Source organism: Phaethon aethereus (assembly GCF_964289735.1).
Source record: "Phaethon aethereus genome assembly, chromosome: 3".
Taxonomy (NCBI): domain Eukaryota; kingdom Metazoa; phylum Chordata; class Aves; order Phaethontiformes; family Phaethontidae; genus Phaethon; species Phaethon aethereus.
The window spans coordinates 56,468,728-56,487,172 of NC_138576.1; the positions used below are offsets into that span (position 1 = coordinate 56,468,728).

General features: G+C 39.8%; 1 protein-coding gene across 1 annotated transcript in view; it reads right to left on the minus strand.

The window, feature by feature from the left end:
* Nucleotides 1-18,445, minus strand: part of ROS1 (ROS proto-oncogene 1, receptor tyrosine kinase) — a gene marked incomplete at both ends in the record, with an annotated part of 76,560 nt that overhangs the window by 14,130 nt on the left and 43,985 nt on the right. Inside the window, 13 exons of the mRNA XM_081997112.1 lie at nucleotides 1,416-1,550; nucleotides 2,654-2,857; nucleotides 3,478-3,575; nucleotides 4,703-4,832; nucleotides 7,491-7,555; nucleotides 7,833-7,995; nucleotides 9,076-9,211; nucleotides 9,912-10,004; nucleotides 10,638-10,825; nucleotides 12,901-13,018; nucleotides 13,499-13,673; nucleotides 14,700-14,876; nucleotides 17,528-17,760. Of these exons, the coding sequence (XP_081853238.1) occupies nucleotides 1,416-1,550; nucleotides 2,654-2,857; nucleotides 3,478-3,575; nucleotides 4,703-4,832; nucleotides 7,491-7,555; nucleotides 7,833-7,995; nucleotides 9,076-9,211; nucleotides 9,912-10,004; nucleotides 10,638-10,825; nucleotides 12,901-13,018; nucleotides 13,499-13,673; nucleotides 14,700-14,876; nucleotides 17,528-17,760 (1,915 nt within the window). The remainder of the gene's footprint in view (nucleotides 1-1,415; nucleotides 1,551-2,653; nucleotides 2,858-3,477; nucleotides 3,576-4,702; nucleotides 4,833-7,490; nucleotides 7,556-7,832; nucleotides 7,996-9,075; nucleotides 9,212-9,911; nucleotides 10,005-10,637; nucleotides 10,826-12,900; nucleotides 13,019-13,498; nucleotides 13,674-14,699; nucleotides 14,877-17,527; nucleotides 17,761-18,445) is intronic.

Consider the following 18,445-nt stretch of genomic DNA (forward strand, 5'->3'; position numbering starts at 1 on the left):
CCTTTGGCTTTCAAAAACTAGGTTACAGCTATTAGGCCCTGATCCTACAAGTTACAACAGGCAGACCAGCTTTAAGCCTTACCTGCTATGCTAAATTTAAAGCCTGGGACCTTAAAAATTACTTCAAGCAAAGTTTTGTTTTTTCTTCTGAAGATCTGGTCACTTGTTTTAAAGGCAACTTATGAACCTTTGTGTGAGCTTGAATATCAAATTAGTACATGGATATACATTACCTCCTATGCTTTTTTATTCACAAGACAGCTGTGAGAATTTTTTGAGGAAACCTTATTCAGCAGAAAATATTAAAACTGCAATTGCTTTAGGCTCTCATTTGTCCTATGACTCAGTTTTCGCTCTGTTCTTAAAACAAAATCCTAATCTCTTCAGTTCTTCAGTTCCCCCAAGTGCTAAAGCTTACTTTATTGCTAATACGGTGTTTCAGCTATACCTACATAATGATAAATAATCACCCTCTCTGGAACTCAGAGCATGGTAATTGATGTGAGACCTATCACAGAGATCTGGGCTTGCCAATCACAGAATTATTCTCAAGCCAAGAGTAAGAATTCTGCACTTCAAGTAGCCTCTCCTTCCATTTGTATGACCAGCTGGCAAGTGCATTTCTGTGACTCCTTATACAGAGTAGGTGATATAGGAATTGAGGCATGAAATTAGACAACACTGAGTGACTGTTGGGCTTAGGTGCAACTTCCTGCTTTATACACCTCTGACCAGTATGGGTTTGATCCACTGTTTGTATTCATTTTGTTCTTTTAATTGCAAGAATTTTGCAGTTAAACATGAATTCTGTGCTCAAGAGACAAATTGAAATTGAAAGCTTTGTTTATCCAGCTAAGCTAAAGACTAACCAGAAGTGCAGAGTTCCCTTTTGCTGTACTGCTTCAACTTTTCTTATTGACTTTTGAAGGAGTTATATCTGCAAAGAGAACATAGTTTATTTTCTACATATGTTCTAATATTAACTTAATCCCTGTAGCTACCATTGAGAAAGCCAGTTATATCTGCTATCGCAGGCACATGTTGTACAGGGACCAGTAAATTATTTCTTAAAGCCATCTTAACTTTTAACCAATACCATTAGGCACACTCTGCCTGTTACCACATTACTATCAGATTCATGCCCAAGACTGACTTTATATTGTCTCTGAAATCCTGTTTAAAAGACCAATATCCACCATTAAGTTTCAACACTTAAGTTCCTACTTACAGGCTGCACTACTGGATGAACTAGTAGTAGGTTGGCAGCTAAAAGTGCTAGCTGTTTTATCTGAAATAAAATGGAGGACGTTGAACTCTGCATGGGCATAAGTAACATTCAAAATGATGGCCACATGGCAATAAACCTCTTGCTTCTTATAAATGGTATCAACAACATTTAAACAAAATTAACTTACAGGTCATCAGGACAATTGTTTGGTGATTCCAGCCTTCCTCCTGATCGTACATGGTGTAAAACTTCTGTATTGGAGAGACCTGGATATGGTTGTTGACCCAAAGTTAATGTTTCCCACACTAAGACTCCAAAAGCCCTAAGAAACACCAACAAAAATTTAATTACCATTGTCATCATGAACAATCTCCCTATCAACAGTTAAAATGTCTCTAACCTAAGAATAAGAAAAATTAGCAGTAAGAAGTTTTGATTTTTTGTGAAACAATTCATATGTCCTTAAGCCAGCCTCTGGAATAGCTAAAAGAAGTGTGTGGAACTGACACACTTTCCCAAACTCACTGATATGCAGCTTAGAAAACATAGAGTGCCCACAGCTTCCCTGGGCAACTCTTTCTGGTTGAGCATGTCCTCACTTAAACAAGTGTTTAGAAATCTCTAGAGGTGTCGTTGGAAATAGAGAGAGACAAGTTCTCCTAAGCACCACTCATAAAGCAATCAGCACCTCATTTGGTTTGGCACAGAGCACTAAACAAATTGCTTAGATAAATGTAAGAGTGACAGTCAAACGGATGGGCTGCAGGGGCTGAGGACTTGGACAAGATTGGTGGGCTACAGCCCACCATGAGTACCTATGGCTATCGAAATCTAAACTTGTGTGAATCTCAGGTTTAATGAATCTGGTTTCATTTGATTTTTTCCATTCCTCTTGACAGTGGGTCTCTGCTTCTTCACCAAAATACACACTTTAAGTAAACCCCCACAGCAAATTACTATGACCTTCCCCTGATGATGCTAAGAAATTTGGGCTTCAAAATAAAGAAGTCACCAGAATAGGGTGAAACAGTAAGGGGAAAGTATTTGGCTGTAGGAAGGAAATGCCAATTAACCTAATGGAAAACAAACCGGAACAGCATGCATGCAGTCAATTCACTGCCCAATCAAGTAAACGCCACACTGTGGGCCTAGTACAAAATTGTTTGATTGAGTGACACTAGTTCTTTCCAGCCAGAATCCAGAGCTAGAGCTCAAAGCATTAAGAAATATATCTATGAAGGTACTGTCATGGTGCCAAACTTTTCATTCACTCATTAAAATATTGCTTAAGAAGAAATCTGCCTTAGCCTAAAAATTATTAGAGATGGCAATATGCAACCTTATTATTCCTTCTGTAAACCAATATTTTCTTGCTGTGGGATTTAATACAATTATTTCCACAGCTCTATGGCTGTTACAACTCACCAGACATCAGAGAAATTTGTAAAGACACCGTCAATGAGGCTTTCAGGAGCCATCCATCTGACAGGGAGTAGGCCTTCTCCTCTTTTCCTGTAATAATCATTTTTATAGATATCTCTGGCAAGCCCAAAATCACCAATCTTTACTAGACGGGAGGAGCTGTCATATTCCTTCTCAGACACAAGGCAGTTGCGAGCAGCCAGGTCCCTGATTTGTAAGACAGAAACAAGAGGATGGAGTTAGCATTGCAGAATAACTCATCTCAGAAGGGACCTCTGGTTCAAGCCTCTCTTCAGATCAGTGCCAACCTTGAGGTCAGATCAAGTGGCTTAGGGCCTCATCCAGTTAAGTTTTGCATGTCTTCAAGACTGGAGATCACACAGCCCCTCTGGACAACCTGTTCCAGTGATTGATCCTGTGCATTGTAAGTAATATTATCGAATTTCCTTTGCTGCAGTTTGTGCCTGTTGCTTCTCATCTTTTCCCTGGGCACCTCTGAAAAAAGTCTGGCTCTGTGTCCTCTATAGCTACCCGTTAGGCAAATGAAGACAGTAAATGGGTCTCCCCACCTGCCCTTGTCTTTGTTGCACAGGATATGATTCTTGCCTAGGGTGCAATGAGTCCTGGATTCAAATCTTAGAGTAGCCTACCATTTTGTGAGAGAACTGTGAGTGATTTTTAGCAGAAAAGCATAACATTAAATTTTACTCCAGTACTCTCACCTTCCTTTACACTGTGTCATCTTTCTAGGTATTTTTTCCCAGGTGAGAAAATTAGTCCCAATATTGTGGCTAAACCTTGGAAGACTAAGGAAGTAAGTTCTGTACCTGTGTATAAAATGCATTTTCTCCAAATAGACGCAGCCTTTGCAAATATCCAAACATATATCCAAGAGGTCAGTCCCTGTCAGTAAGGGACTCTGGAACTACAAGAAACAAAAAGCAGAAGTTAGCTATGTCTTCCAGCTTTACAAACTCAGAATGACAACCTCCCTATGCAAAGACGGTATTGTTTCCTCATCTGAAATGTATAGGATTTTTCCAAAACGTGCAAAGCACAGGTTCAAAATCTCTGCATGTCAATAGAGCATATGTTAATTACTGGCAGGGTAAACTGCCAAATCACTGCACTGCAAGGCAGGTGAACACAACCTGTTCTTTGATTTGGGGCTAAGAACATCATGGGACCTTCAGTATTGTTTCTTCACTACAGTGGAAGAAATGGGACCCTGAAAATTTCCACCCACTATCAGATCAGATTTGCTTGCTGCTGTATTAATCAGTATAATATATTATTCTAGTAGAATACTACATGTATTCTATTTCAGTATGTATTTCATATATATTTAATATAGTATATACTTCATTATGTACATATTCTATTTCATGTATACATTTCAGTAGAATTCAATACTGACTGTGGATTTGATCTGATCATGTAAATGAACTAGACAATTGCTATAATGCTATAAAATTGCAGTCGAGTCCTTTTGACCTACAAACCTACCATCCATATTCTGAATCTGCATGCTACCTATGGAAAAGATTTTTTTTAAATAAAGATATTTTTTCTTTATTCTGTTCTCTATTATTTTCTCCTCTTTCCTTCTAAAGAATTTGAGGATACAGGCACAGGGACAGTATCTTCTTACATGCCTGGACTACGCCTAGCACATTAAGGATACTGCTGCTATTCAAAGACCAAAAAAAACCACCTATGAATGAGGCCTAATAGACCAGATACATGACCACCATTATTTATGATCACTTTTCAAAGGACTGCTCATGGTATTCATAGAGAAAGACTCAGCAGACATCTCACAACCGAAAACACAATTTTGGTCAGTGGTCTAATGACATTCAGTCTTCTTCACAGCAGCTCTGAATGCAATGGGACCTCAACACTGAGGTCCCATGATGTTAGGGAAAAGCCAGGTCAGACCTTGCAGGTACAGAAAGAGCTGAACATCAGCATGGCGTTGAGAAAGGGAAAAACTGAGAAACTGTGGACAGTTACAGGTTAAAAGTATGTGTCTCATGGTCTTTACCCTACCTTTTGCTTTCTGGCTCCTCGTAAATAGCTAAGTAGATCCCCTCCTTCCATCAGCTCCAGTATCAGGTATTGAGGTTCATTTAACAGGCACACACCAAGTAACTTCAGAATGTGGGGGTGATCAAATTTACTAAAGAGAAGGAAACTACTGTAAGATTACATATGAGAAATCCAGCTCGTTGATAGCTGATAAAATACATGTAGCTGCAAGCAATGAATGATCAGTTTGGCCTTTACAATCCTGCCTCTAACAACAACATGATTTAGTAACTCAGAGTGCCTGGATCTGCTCAGTCATGGGGAGAGTTCAGGGACATCCTTTCAAAACACAGGCTTACACTGTGCTTTGATGGGCATTCTAATGCATGCATGCATATTAAAAGCACATTTCATCATATTTCAGGAAGCAAAGAATGGTAGCCAAATGGCAATCCCATCTAGGAATAACATGAATTGCCACCTGTACATTAAAGAGATCTACCTTATTTTGATAGGGACTTGTACTTCTATATTCACAGTAGAACTGCTGATTCAGAGAAATGCACAGAGAAAGGTAAAAGCACAAGTTACAACATGCTGTTTTCACAATTCAGAGAACTGTTTCTCATAGTACATTTACAAGAGAAACAAAATATGCACATGGAATACTTGTAGACATGCTAGTAATTGCCTGCGTGTATCCAAAAAGATAGGGATTACCACAGAGCAATCAGCACTCTCAGATCTAGCACTTTTCAGAGAATGAAGAATATTTATTGCCTCTGTCAGTGCCCATGTTTTTAGAATCACATTTCTTGTGTTAGAAAATGGTTTTCCCTTTGCACTGCTGTGTGAAAGGTCTTGCACCAGCAGTCAGAGAAACTTGACGCTGTTGGGGGAACTGGTGATATCCAAAATGCTGTCAAATGCACCAGTGTAAACAAACAAATAAAGCAGAGGGACATTTTCCTTCTAACTTTTTCAATTCACATAATCTTACGTGTGGGTAAAGCTGTAGCAAAAAGCCTGATTTTGAATTTGACAGTTCCCCCTGGCCCCAAGCAGATACCTCTCAATCAGACAAACTTTGGCACTCTCAAAAACAAAAAGAGGGGAAAGAGCACCTGGCAATTTCCTTACAGCTCACACAGTCCTTTCTCCACTGAGCTGTCATTCTTTACTTCCCAAGTGATCGGATACACCCAAGAATTTGGGTATACATATATTTGTACAGAAATGACTCACCAATAACCAATATCAAATGACTTTTTGAAATACAGGCAACTCAATCTCCCCATTGCTGCATAGCAATAATAGAAGAAACAAATAGTCCTTACTTAACTGGGACAGTATGCATAACACTACAATCCAAATTTTGATGAACATTCAAAAAGGCAAGCAAAATAAAAGTTGCATTTAAATATCTAACATCAAGGTTTGTAAACCATCAGGTCGACTTATTTTTCCTTTCTGCCCTTGGTTTCAATTATGAGACCTTGCAGATGAACATCAAGAAAAATCATTAAGCCCTCCATGAGGTAACTAAATCATTCTTTTTTCATGTTAGAAAAATGAAAGATTTAACACCTAGAAAACATATCATATTTTTTTATTATTGCTTAATGACTATTGGGAATACATAATATTTAAACTTTTCTATTCTCTTCTTATTGTGTTGGTGTACATATGGGCCCACACGAGTGTTTACATTCAAATGTAATAACTTCCAATTATATATTTTTCCAGGATTTCTGGTTCTGGATTATTAGCTGCAACAAGAAAGCAGAATTGGGGAAGCTTCAGAGACTTTAACTACAGCTGTATGTAATTTCCATACTATACATAAAAGAGACCTTAACTGGTTTTATGACTGCTAGGTAGACCAAAGATAGATTGCAGGAAGTTTACACACACCACTTACTCTTTGTCAGCCATTTACACTTTAAGGACATGATTCCATTTTGGTTTGCCTAATCCTCTGGCCTCATTGATTGTACAGTGTGTGGAAAAAGTTAGGCAAAAAATGCAAGGTTTTTTTTAAATACGTAAACACAAAAAAGAGTGCTGTGAAAACCAATTTCAAATTTAATAACACTATGTGTTCTCTACAGGTTATAAAATCCTTACTTTTTCAAAAGATACTTCTAATTCTGCATTCATTAAATAGAAGTCAGAGAAGGGCAGAAGAAAACTAAACCACAATCTCAGTCTTATGTTACCAGCTGAAAACTTCAGATGAACTTCTACTTGTTTCTGTGGAGACTCTGGAAAACCAGATTGCTAGCTGACACACGAACTTTCTATGTGAAATTCTCGTACTGGTGACAGATGCATTATTTTTTTAAGTCTACCTCAATAAAAGAGGCATGTGGCAGCCTCTAGTGGTAAGTATGCATATTTTTAAAAAACAATTTCCACAGTAAATTGAAACTTCAAGGCATCAGCTTGTTTTGATATGTTTGTTTTGGTAAAATGGGATTAGCCAAATGTTGCCCAATTGCCTTTAACAACTAACTTAGTTTTAGGCGAGCAAAGATACTGAAATACATCAGTCCAAACCTCAATAAATCCATGATATGAGCACATTGAACCTGCAGTCTATCTCTTAAATTTTGCTGATCAGTTTTACAGCTTTATTTTCATAAGATTCATCAGTAGTGATTTAATTTTTTTAGCAGAAACAGGAGAACACCCCAAGAATGCCACAGTAATTTGTTTAGAGGGAAGTGTTGCTTTCATTCCTCTTGAAGGCCACCACTCTCACATGATACTGGTTTCAAAGGGTGCCCAGTGGCAAAGCTGTCCTTACCTCATTAAGTGTGCCTCCTTCAAGAATTCACTCTTCTCGTGGTCTGTCGCACCCTTCTTCAAAGTCTACTCAACAGAAAGCAGAAGTGTAATAACATTTAGGTCACCACCACCACTATCATATTGCTCTTAAGTAAAGCAATAGGATATAGACATGGCTTTAAATACACGTCATTTTCCAGCAAAGATTACAAGGAGATAGGCTCAGATTTAAGTGGCTTGCAAGAAATGCTGCAAGGAAATACTAAAATCTGTCAACACCTGTTTCTGTGGTATAATCTCTGAGCCAAATCTCTCTGCCCAGAATTGGATTGTTGCCAGAGGAATACACAATTGTGATTACCTTGACTGCTACTTTGGATTCTCCACTTCCATCTGCCAGGATATCTACTGCAGTCCCTTCATACACCTCTCCAAATGCTCCGCTTCCTAACAATTTATGTAAGTTTAGTTTGTCCCGAGGGAAAGTCGGCAATGATTCAATCTCTGCTTGAGAAGGAAGAGTGCTACAAAACAACAACACTAGTCACTTGTTCATACCTCAGAATGTTTGAAACGCTGTTAAAATTATTCCTCAAATTAATCTGGTACAATTTGCCTCATCAAGAACATTTGTCTCATCTGAACATGAGCCAGCAGGGTGCCCAGGTGGCCAAGGCGGCCAACAGCATCCTGGCCTGTATCAGAAAGAGTGTCGCCAGCAGGAGTAGGGAAGTGATCGTCCCCCTGTACTCAGCACAGGTGAGGCCGCACCTTGAATCCTGTGTTCAGTTTTGGGCCCCTCACTACAAGAAGGACACTGAGGTGCTGGAGTGTGTCCAGAGAAGGGCAACGAAGCTGGGGAGGGGTCTGGAGAACAAGTCTTATGAGGAGTGGCTGAGGGAACTGGGGTTGTTCAGTCTGGAGAAGAGGAGGCTGAGGGGAGACCTCATCGCTCCCTACAACTACCTGAAAGGGGGTTGTGATGAGGTGACTGTTGGTCTCTTCTCCCAGGTAACTAGCAATAGAATGAGAGGAAATGGCCTCAAGTTGCGCCAGGGGAGATTTAGACTGGGTGTTAGGAAAAATTTCTTTCCTGAGAGAGTGGTCAAGCATTGGAACAGGCTGCCCAGGGAGGTGGTGGAGTCACCATCACTGGAAGTGTTGAAAAAACGTGTAGATGTGGCACTTCAGGACATGGTTTAGTAGGCATGGTGGTATTGGGTTGATGGTTGGACTTGATGATCTTAAAGGTCTTTTCCAACCCTAATGATTCTGTGATTCAGTGATTCTGTGATTTAAGGGGGGCTCAGGTGATGCCTGGATGTTTTAGAAGCTGTTGGAAAACACCAGGTCTTCTTCCTTCCCCAGGCACTTCTGTTTCTTGCTGGTGTGAGCACACAGGGTGGGCCAGAGGCAAACCAGGACAGTATGCCTGCCAGAGTGCCAACATGGCAGGACGTACTTAGAGTAGACTTGCCCTGCAGCGCAGATGCAGCCCTTAACTCCACCTTGAGGTGTCAGGGTGAGTGCACTGATGAAAACCTGTCCAGGGAACCACTCTTAGATGTTTTTGTCCTGAAAAGAGATTTCCTCCAAGGACATACCTTATAGCATAACAGGCATTGGCTAGTCCCACTGTCTCAGCCATCCCCCTGAGTTGAGCTAATTCTTTATCTTCCTTGATAAACACTATCTGTCCAGGCAAGGCCTGTTTTCTGGATTTCCATCTTTGGTGCCATTCTGGAACAGAAAAGCAGACCATTATATATTTCATTCTGAGAGCATCCCAGCGTGCAAACAGGCTGAAAGGATGCAGGTTTTTTGTTATTCCGTTCAACATGACCCCCCAGCAGCTCCTGTGAGCAAGACATTTCCATCTGGCCATGATCTTTTTCCCATAAAATACAGACAATTTCTCCTTGAGCTGAGAAATCAGTCAAGCAACTACTTCTGTATGTGGCAAGACCCAAGCCCGAAGGGTTGCTGCTGTATCCCAGGGAGAGGATGAGGTGTGAGAGGACAGGACCATCACATGTGGACTTCTACATCCTTCCTTCATGGACAGAGCTTAAGAGGAAAAAAATGGGACCCTTTGGTGAATAAATGTAGTACCCAACTTGAGAATTATAAGGTACAAGTTTTTATAAGGATACACAGGAACATCAGAGTTCCTTCAGCATTCCTGTGCTCTTCCTGCCAGGAATCAACAGCAAGAAATGCCTGAGGATGGCATGAATTTGTATCCTGTCCTTGATACTGAAAACATAACCAGCCATCTCTAGGGTCTCAAAGGATGAGAATATACAAATTCCTGCTGGCTCCCACCCTGAAGATTGTTCAGCATTTCCCTAAACCTGGAGGCTGGTCGTCTCACACCATCTGAATTGCCTTTTACTGAGGCCTGGCAAGCCAAAGATATGCAAAAAACTCAGCCACATACCAAAACCAAATAGCACGACCACAGTCAAGCCCAGCGTAACAACTCCGATCACAGCAGCAATGGCAATGATGGTGTCTGGGGAGATTATAGTATCTGTTAAATAGAAGAGGAAAGTGACTGAGTACACAGACAATATATATCCTACCGAGCTGAGCAAATCTGAGAGAACCCTTGAGATGCCTGCTATGTAAATGTCTTCCTCTGCACAAAGCTCACTTCTAGGTTGTACGTAGAAGTCTACATTTCATCAGACAAATCCTCCTCCCGCAGATCTGGGCCATTCCTGTGGTGATGACCTACTGCGTACATGGAAAAAGAAAATGCTGAACTGTTTGACCACTCAAGGTGAGATTTTCAAAAACACCCACAGAGTGTAGGTCTAACGTTCTGGCTGAAGGCAAGAAGTAATCCTCTCATCCTTATCCAGTGTGGGAGCTTGCCTTTATTTCAAGAATCTTACCATAATGCAGAGTGCAGGATCACAGAGACAAACCGGTGTAAATGAGCAGAAGCAACCTTCAGGCCCACTGTTCCATGCAAAAGAGCCTGGATGAGCACTAGCCACTGGGGTCACCATATAAATGTCACCATTTATTACCTTTTAGACACATTACTTTACCTGTGCAGCAACATCATTATTAAAATAGCATGTGTTTCTTCATAAACTGGTATCATTATTCTGAATAAAAAAACTTGATTAACAGAGTAATAAAGTACAGGACATACCTTCACCCAAGATTATATCCTTGCTTGTGTCACTGTATTCACCAAGTCCCAACATATTTGCAGCTGCTGCTCTGAATTGGAAAGTTCCTTCTAAGTTCTTGGCCTTCCATGTGCAAATACTGTCACAGGAGCCATTGTAAACCACCTCCCACAAGGACTTCACTTTGCTGGTGTTCTCAGACTGCTTTCTGCAATAGGCACAACAAAATAATACAGATATGTTATTAAAGCAGTGAGGGCAGTTTACTGCTTTCCCCCCCTCCCTCTTCTTTGCTTCAGTTTTATGGCCTTTACAACCTCTCTCTGCCTGCATGAAAGCTCAATCTGGTTGTGGGGTTTTGGCTACAGGGCAGAAAATTGTACCATGCCATTTCAGCAATGCTAGGAATCACACATCTTTAGCTTGGCATTGGAAATTAAATGCTAGAATGTTTTAGACATAAAAAGCTCCATCACTCTTTCACCTGTTTCAAAGTACACTTCACAGCCAAGATTTCAAAAGCTTCTTATTTATCTTTCAGAAAAAAAAAAAACAAACAACACTTTTTTTTGTGTGTGTGTCCTTTAGAGGTTTCTGCTTTCCTGGTCCCAGAGTAATTCAGTGGCTCTTGTGCATCAGGTTTCACAAGCTAAACAGGAAGCAAGTCATTGGCAGTGAAGACACAATTCTTTAGCTAGCCAGTTTCCCATAGTATCTGCTGACTGCTGGGTATATTTCTTCCTTTCCCCATTGGACTGAGATTGATTGCTCACAATAAATTCAAAGCTGCTTATTCACCAACCAAGAGAAGACCATGTATTTAAACTTGAAAGGCCATATCTGAAATGTAATTTCATGTCACACAAGACTGTACTGTTTCATGTGAAATGACCTTCATGAACATGTCAATCGCTCTCTCAACACACTTTAATGTAGAAAAATGGTCAAACACTTCTAAACCAGAAAGCCATGGGAAAACTACAGTTCATGTCCTTGATGTGTACATGTACCTACCAGAGCTGTATGAAAAACGGGGGTTGTTTCAAAGAGCTATGCAAATATTTTCTAGAATGCTATGCAACTGACGTAACATTTTTCTACCTGGTATAAAAGGACCATGAGACTCAAAGTGAAATTCAGTCAAAAACATCAGCATGTGTACATTCAAACTGCAGGAGAAAAGCTAATTACATTAAAAAAAAAATCACCTCAGTGATGCATTATGATTCCAGAGATCAGTAAGAAGCTAATGCACAGCCCTGACACAGGCCAAGGGACTGTCCTTTCTTTACCCATCCACAGCAATCCAGGTACAAACTGGCTGTTGGCATATCAAAATTATTGTGGTCTCATAACACACAGGTCAGTGCTGCTGTACGCTCACAGAACTGTATGGAGGAAGCTTACAGCACCAGGAAAATATGTCTGGGTGAAAACTTATATAAGTAAAGTATGCCCAGCTCCACAGCACTGTCAATCCTTAACTTTCATAAGCACAGAGTTAACTGAGGAAAAAGAAATAATAGCTGAGTTAAAAAAATTGCTTCCCTCCATCAATCCTGATTTCAAACAATGTCATAGGAATATCTCAAAGATGGACTTCCCTCATTTTTAAATAATGCATTAATTAAACCTTGCACTGACAGCCTTAAACAGACTCCTCCAGAGTCATGGTCAAAAAATGAGAAGTTTCAAAGTCACTGCCCACAGCAGTATACTCTAACCTGTTCATTCAGCCCTTCCAGTGCCAGTACAGGAATAAGTGTGAATTGGCACTCTGTAGATGCCTAATGAGTGTGACATGCATAGTCCAGGCAATCTGTATTTGATGACAGAGCACTTTAAAAATTATCTAGTCATCTCATGTCAGTGGGAATACCTTATGATTTTTTCTGGCAAATTTATAATGTCTTTTCATGAGTCCTCTGAACACGAAGATATGTCTACATATATTTTAGCCAAAACCACATACCACATGCATGAAATTTGTGATTTGGAAATATCCCCAAATCTTCTTGTAATTCACCAACATATATCCAAATATATCCCTGTATTTCAGGGTTGTTCTGGAAATGTTGTTAGTGTATATTTTGTTCTGAGTTTTCCAGGAGTTTCTAGAAATGACGGCTACTTAGTTTACCCAAGAAAGAGATCCCATGAGAAGAGCCATTTGCATCATAGATATTTCACTCTTCCCATCAGAGCTAAACTGAAAGCCCCTGCACACCAAGGATTTGTTCAGGGCTCTTCCCTGTGGGAAGAATGCCTGCATGTGTAGCTTACCTGCTTTCTAAGATGTAGTAAGTCAGGTTGCTTCCATTGTCATCAGCCTTTTCCCACTGTACAGAGTTTTTAGTGTCTTCTGCTCTTTTTGGAACTCCTGGCTTACTGGGAACACCAGCTTAGGCAAAACAGGGGAAGAAACAGAACCCTTAAAATGTGTTCAGAGAAGACAAAGGGTGAACAGGCACAGAGAAAAATTTACATGTGCATATGGATGTTTAAACATACAAAAGAGTGGAAGTTCTACATAAATAATCTCCATGGAGAATGGATCTTTGGCCTTCTCTTTGCAATGGACAATTTTCAAAATTTTCATTCATATGCAGCCTTTCACCAGTAGTTATGAGTTCATAGGTGTATAGGCATTTCATTTCCATTTCCCTCACTCTTTTCCTCTGCTCCACTTGGAAATGAGCTTCATTTCTTTCCCCCTATTACTTTTGCAGATATGGTATAGTGTTATTTATTTTTCAAACACACACAACTATTCGCTTTTAGTATAAGAAAATTGCCTGCTAAATTTTACAAAATACTGTGTTTGAATATTCTTATCCTGAAAATAGTCTTAAAATCTTGGTACCCTACATTAAGTGCTTACCTGTAGTTTTAAAGCTTGTTGAAGAGGAAGTGCTTTTCACTCCTGTAACATAAACTACTGTTACTCTTACAAAGTAGTCGGTTGAAGGAAGCGTTCCTGTGAGATTGCATGTGTAAGCAAGATCTGCTGTGCACATAGTGCTTGCAGGAGAAAACCAGTCACTTTTTGTTTGCCACTAGAAAAATAAAATATCATCATGGTCAACTTTCTTTCTCTGCTGAAAGTGTGTCACAGTTCTATTCCTGGGTAGATTAACTACTTTGCCACCTTTTAATATCATAGGAGAGAGATTACGCACATGCTGTTTCAGTCACGGGACTTTGTCTTCTTATAGACCAAGGACACAAAACCTAGTTTTTTTCGTTGTTTTCAGGAGACCTACAAGTCTTGGCAGCTACAAAGGACAACAGATTAAGTGACCCTTTTGCACAGCCAAAAGGAGCCTTCCCTTTGCTTATCTCTGTGCAGTTTGTATTTCTGGATCACCGTGACGTGCCCATGAGTTCAGCTTGCCATGATACAGTTGAAAGGAGGCAGTTTTATGGAATTGTGCTATGACAGTTGTTTTAGGGCAGGGAAATGTTTGGTGTTGGCCTAATGAATCCAATTGTCCATATTAAGGAATTAATGTGATCCAGTTTAGCACGTGACATTTTCTGTGTCCAGTGGTCCAGACATTAAAATCTGAAGTTTACATCCATGCTGCTGTCACTGCAGCACTTAATTCTACAGTCTGCAATACCGGACGTGTTTTTCTCTCTGGCATTTTCTCCTAATGTCTGTCATAGGAAAATAAAATTCAGATACTAGGTTGTAGCTGTTATTTAATGCTGAAAACACTTTTCTTCTCTTTCTTGTGCAGAGCAGACATAGGACTTATAGCTACAAGCCAGGTTGGGGAAGGGCAGTGAGGAAAGAAGGAGGGGACTCTACTGAAACAGGAGACCTGGGAGGAATTCTGGTGGGGTCATCCAGGATGTCCTTTGGCACTATGGAGTATTAAATGCTACAGTTGCACTCCCCCTTGTTACTGGCAAACACTGCCTCCATCCTGCCCCTTCTGAGCCACTAAGACTGACGTCACCATGCCCAAATTATCCCCTGAGACTCCTCATATACATCCTGCCACCCTGTCCTGCTCACCAGGACAGAGTGAATTAAATCTGCTCTGATCTGGAAAAAAACTAAGAAGCATTTTTACCTTACACAGCTCAAACCAGAAGCTGGTTTCATTGATGTGCAGAGGAGCTCTCCATTCTAGCAGGAAACTGGTATTTCTGGGAACTATGTTGACAGGTGCAGGTGGAGTCTCAAAAGTTTTTGCAGTAACAGGGACACTTTCAGAAAACCAGTTCTCGTTGGGATGAAAAGCAAGAACCTAGTAATGAAATAGATGATCTGTACAGTACCAAACCAGTTGGAAAGGTGGCTTTAGCAACTCCGAGTGTTTGGAAGACTAGCTGTTTTCAAACAAGATAATATTCAGACAATATAGATACAGATGCAGAAAGACTTTGAGCCTCACAGCTGCAGCGTTACACACCTTCAGGATGGAATTTCATGGCCTAGAGTCCCCTTCCTCAGAGACTCTTCTTAGTTTCTCATTTCATCTTTCTACCAAGACTCTTCTCTTTCTAGACCTTTCTTAAATGCCACACGCTCTTACACAGGCAAGCAGATGTCACATCACATGCTGGGCAGTGCTTTAGAATCACAAAAACACATGGTGAGGAGGTGCCTTAGCACTCTGCCTTTGACTAAGCCACAATCAAATATGACCTATGTTTGGGTATGCATACTTACATATATACATATAGGTGTATAGGTATGTGTGTATATATGTATTCCCTATAATACCATCCAAATCATTAACAAAAGCACAGAACCAAATTAAGACCAGAACAGATCCCCTCCAGCCATCAGCTGAATGTTCTCCCAGCCCATGCATGAACTTTGAAAACCAGCCTCTGACTGTATTTGTGATGCACTCACAGTGCGCATTCTGCAGATAACTTGTTTACTTGGTTGTTTTTGAAAATGTCACTCTGGTGATAGCCCTGCTGTGCAGATACATCACTGACTGTTTTCCTTTTAACCCTTCATTTGTAAAGGGAGAAGTATGTTTTGTTCTTATGAATCCACATTGGACATTTTTTCCCTCTGCTATCCTCTAGATGCTTGTATAACAACTGTCTACCATTTTGTCCTAATATAGTCCTATTAATACCTATGTATGTCCTAATATAGTCCTAATAAAATAACTTCAGGTTACACAAAGTGGTCTATAATTTCCTTTTTGAAGCTAAGTGTGACCTCTTTTTTACTAGTCCTATGGGACTTATTCTCTTCCAAAGGTTACAGAAGATAATTGTGAACATTCACAAATGTTTTTAACCATCTCCTTATGTAGTTTAAGGCCATCAGATGTTGCTGAATTAAATACATATAAACTACATAAATAGTCTTTAACATGATCTTCCTTCCCTTCTCCTGATCTGTTGTGCTACTGTTGGCTTCATGAAGTCATGTTACACATGTATCATAGGTCTCCTGTTCTTAAAAAGTAAACAAAAAAAGCACTAGATACTGCAAACTATTCTTCCTTTGTCATCTTCTTCAGCATATAACAAAGCCTTCCCAACTGCCTTTTTAGACCTTGCTACTTTGAACTCCTTTGGTTCCTCCACCTTCTTGATTTTGTTTCCATGTTAAATTACTCTTTTCTGCTCATTCTTACAGCAGTGACACATGTGCTCAGGCAGGTAATATTGACATTACTTCAGGATGGTGCTCCCCCTGCCCTGGCTGTCCAAAAAGCCTTGCTGCCCAAGTCTGACAGCAGGGGTGGCAGGTGGGCTGATGTGTCTGCCCCTCAATTCTCACAGTCCATAACCTAGCATAACTACACAAGCCACCAAAGTTTTCACGCGATGCTGATGTGGGATTCTGTATGAACTGCAGCAACTGATGCATGGATATCCTATTCTGCTGCTCCTGCTAGCTAACCTGGGGCTGGCCTATTATTATATTTCCTATTTCTATAAATTTCCTGTTTCAATATGGTAGTTGAAAATTCTAGATTTTCCTCTGTCTATGACTTGCCTGTACAGTGGAAGACACTACTTCTTCTATTGCACTGACAGCATCATATTTCAGCAAAATTCAAAATCAGAGGGTTGCAACCACCCTTCAATATTCTTATCTACAGAAATTTTCTTCAAAGGCCACCAAATAGCCAAGCCCCTACTACCATTTTTAAGTCATTGTTAGTCCTCTGTATTTGTTAAAGGGTCAATATTGATATATTGTTCTTCTTGTGAACTTTGCATGCATATTTTATAATATACTTTTATTTAAAATGTGACTGCTGCAAGACAGAATCAGTCAACTATTAATTCAATCACTTAGACCTCTATGCGTATATTGGATACTTTTTGGTTTATTGGACTAATTAAAAAAGGTTTTTTTGTTAAATGAAAAGTTACTTATTAAAGGAAAAGCAGCAACTGACAAAATGGCTGAGTCTGCTCTTGATACAATACATAGAGGTTTCACATTTATGAAAATTTCAGGTATGTTGCTTTCCTGAGAAAACCCTTTGTCTTTTGGCCATGACCCATTTGAACTCACATAGCCCTGTTTATTGCACTTCACCTAGTCCTTCACAAGCAGGTCACAGTTCCAGCCATCCTCCTTTGAGAATAGAGGATACCTGTCATTTGACCCTCTCCTAGCATGTTGCATCAAGTATTGGGGCAATAACAGCAGGATTGCAGCAAAACCTTCTATTTTTTCTTGAGATCTGTGATGTGCTTCCCAAATAGAAAAGATGTCAGTTCTAAGGATTTAATTTGAACAACCCATGTGGGAATAAACTGTAATGTTTAACTTTCCTTAAGACTAAAGGACTGAGAGAAGGCTGCCAAGTTTTGAAGTCCTATTTTCAAAACAGACATATAGCTTTACAAATGAGCAGTCTAAAGATTTGCAAGTTAATGAACAAACAGGTAGAACAGTTTGTACTTATACCTTGAATAAATTGTTTGTTCCAGATTGGAGCCCACTGACAGACCAGGCAAGCTTCCCATTTGGAAATTCACTTTTTCGCAAGGGTGTCATTGGGACAGGAGGTAATAAATTGACGGAAATTTGATAGCGAATGGATTCTAGAGGTCCGTTTGGCTTCAGAGGTTCACTCCAAGATATGTTGATGGTGGTGTCAGACAAAACCACTGTCTTAATGGAATCAACTGTCTCTGGTACTGAAACAGAAAGAAAAGTTAATCTCCTTTTAGGTATAGATCTCACTAGAGGTTTTTTGTTTGTTTGTTTTATTTTTAGAGAAGTCAAGAAATGTCACCGAGGAAAGAAAAAAGGTTATAAGCATATGAATATGATCCATTTACAGGACTGACACTCTACACATGTAAAACATATACAGTCAGTCAGCTGCAGACAAGTTCAAAATATTTTGAGGGATTTTTTTTTTACCTCCTTGGCTATCCTACCATGCAAGCAGATAAAAAACGTCCAGCTGCTGTCCGATATCTCTACATTTATAGTCATATCACTGAATTCCTGCTCTCTCTCAGCTCAGTGTCTCAGATGTGAGTTTAATATGATACGTACTTGGATATGCACTAAAGAAGTACCCATGCACTACTCCAATTGGAAAGTCTTTTCTTGAACAGAAAACTCTGAAGGAAGAAAACCCAAAACTAAGCATTGTTTGCCAGAATTTATGAATTTGCTTAAAAATACATGGTCTGGCTGAGCTGTGTAAGCAAAAAATTGGATTGCTGGTCTGATGTCCATGCCAGCTGGTTACTTACTAATTGTTCTGGAAAAATCAACGCTTCCTTTGAAGCTTTGAAATGGTATATGGCATGCCCCAACTCTGTATCAAAAACTCTTTTTTCCTATTGAACTGTCCAGATAGATAGTTAG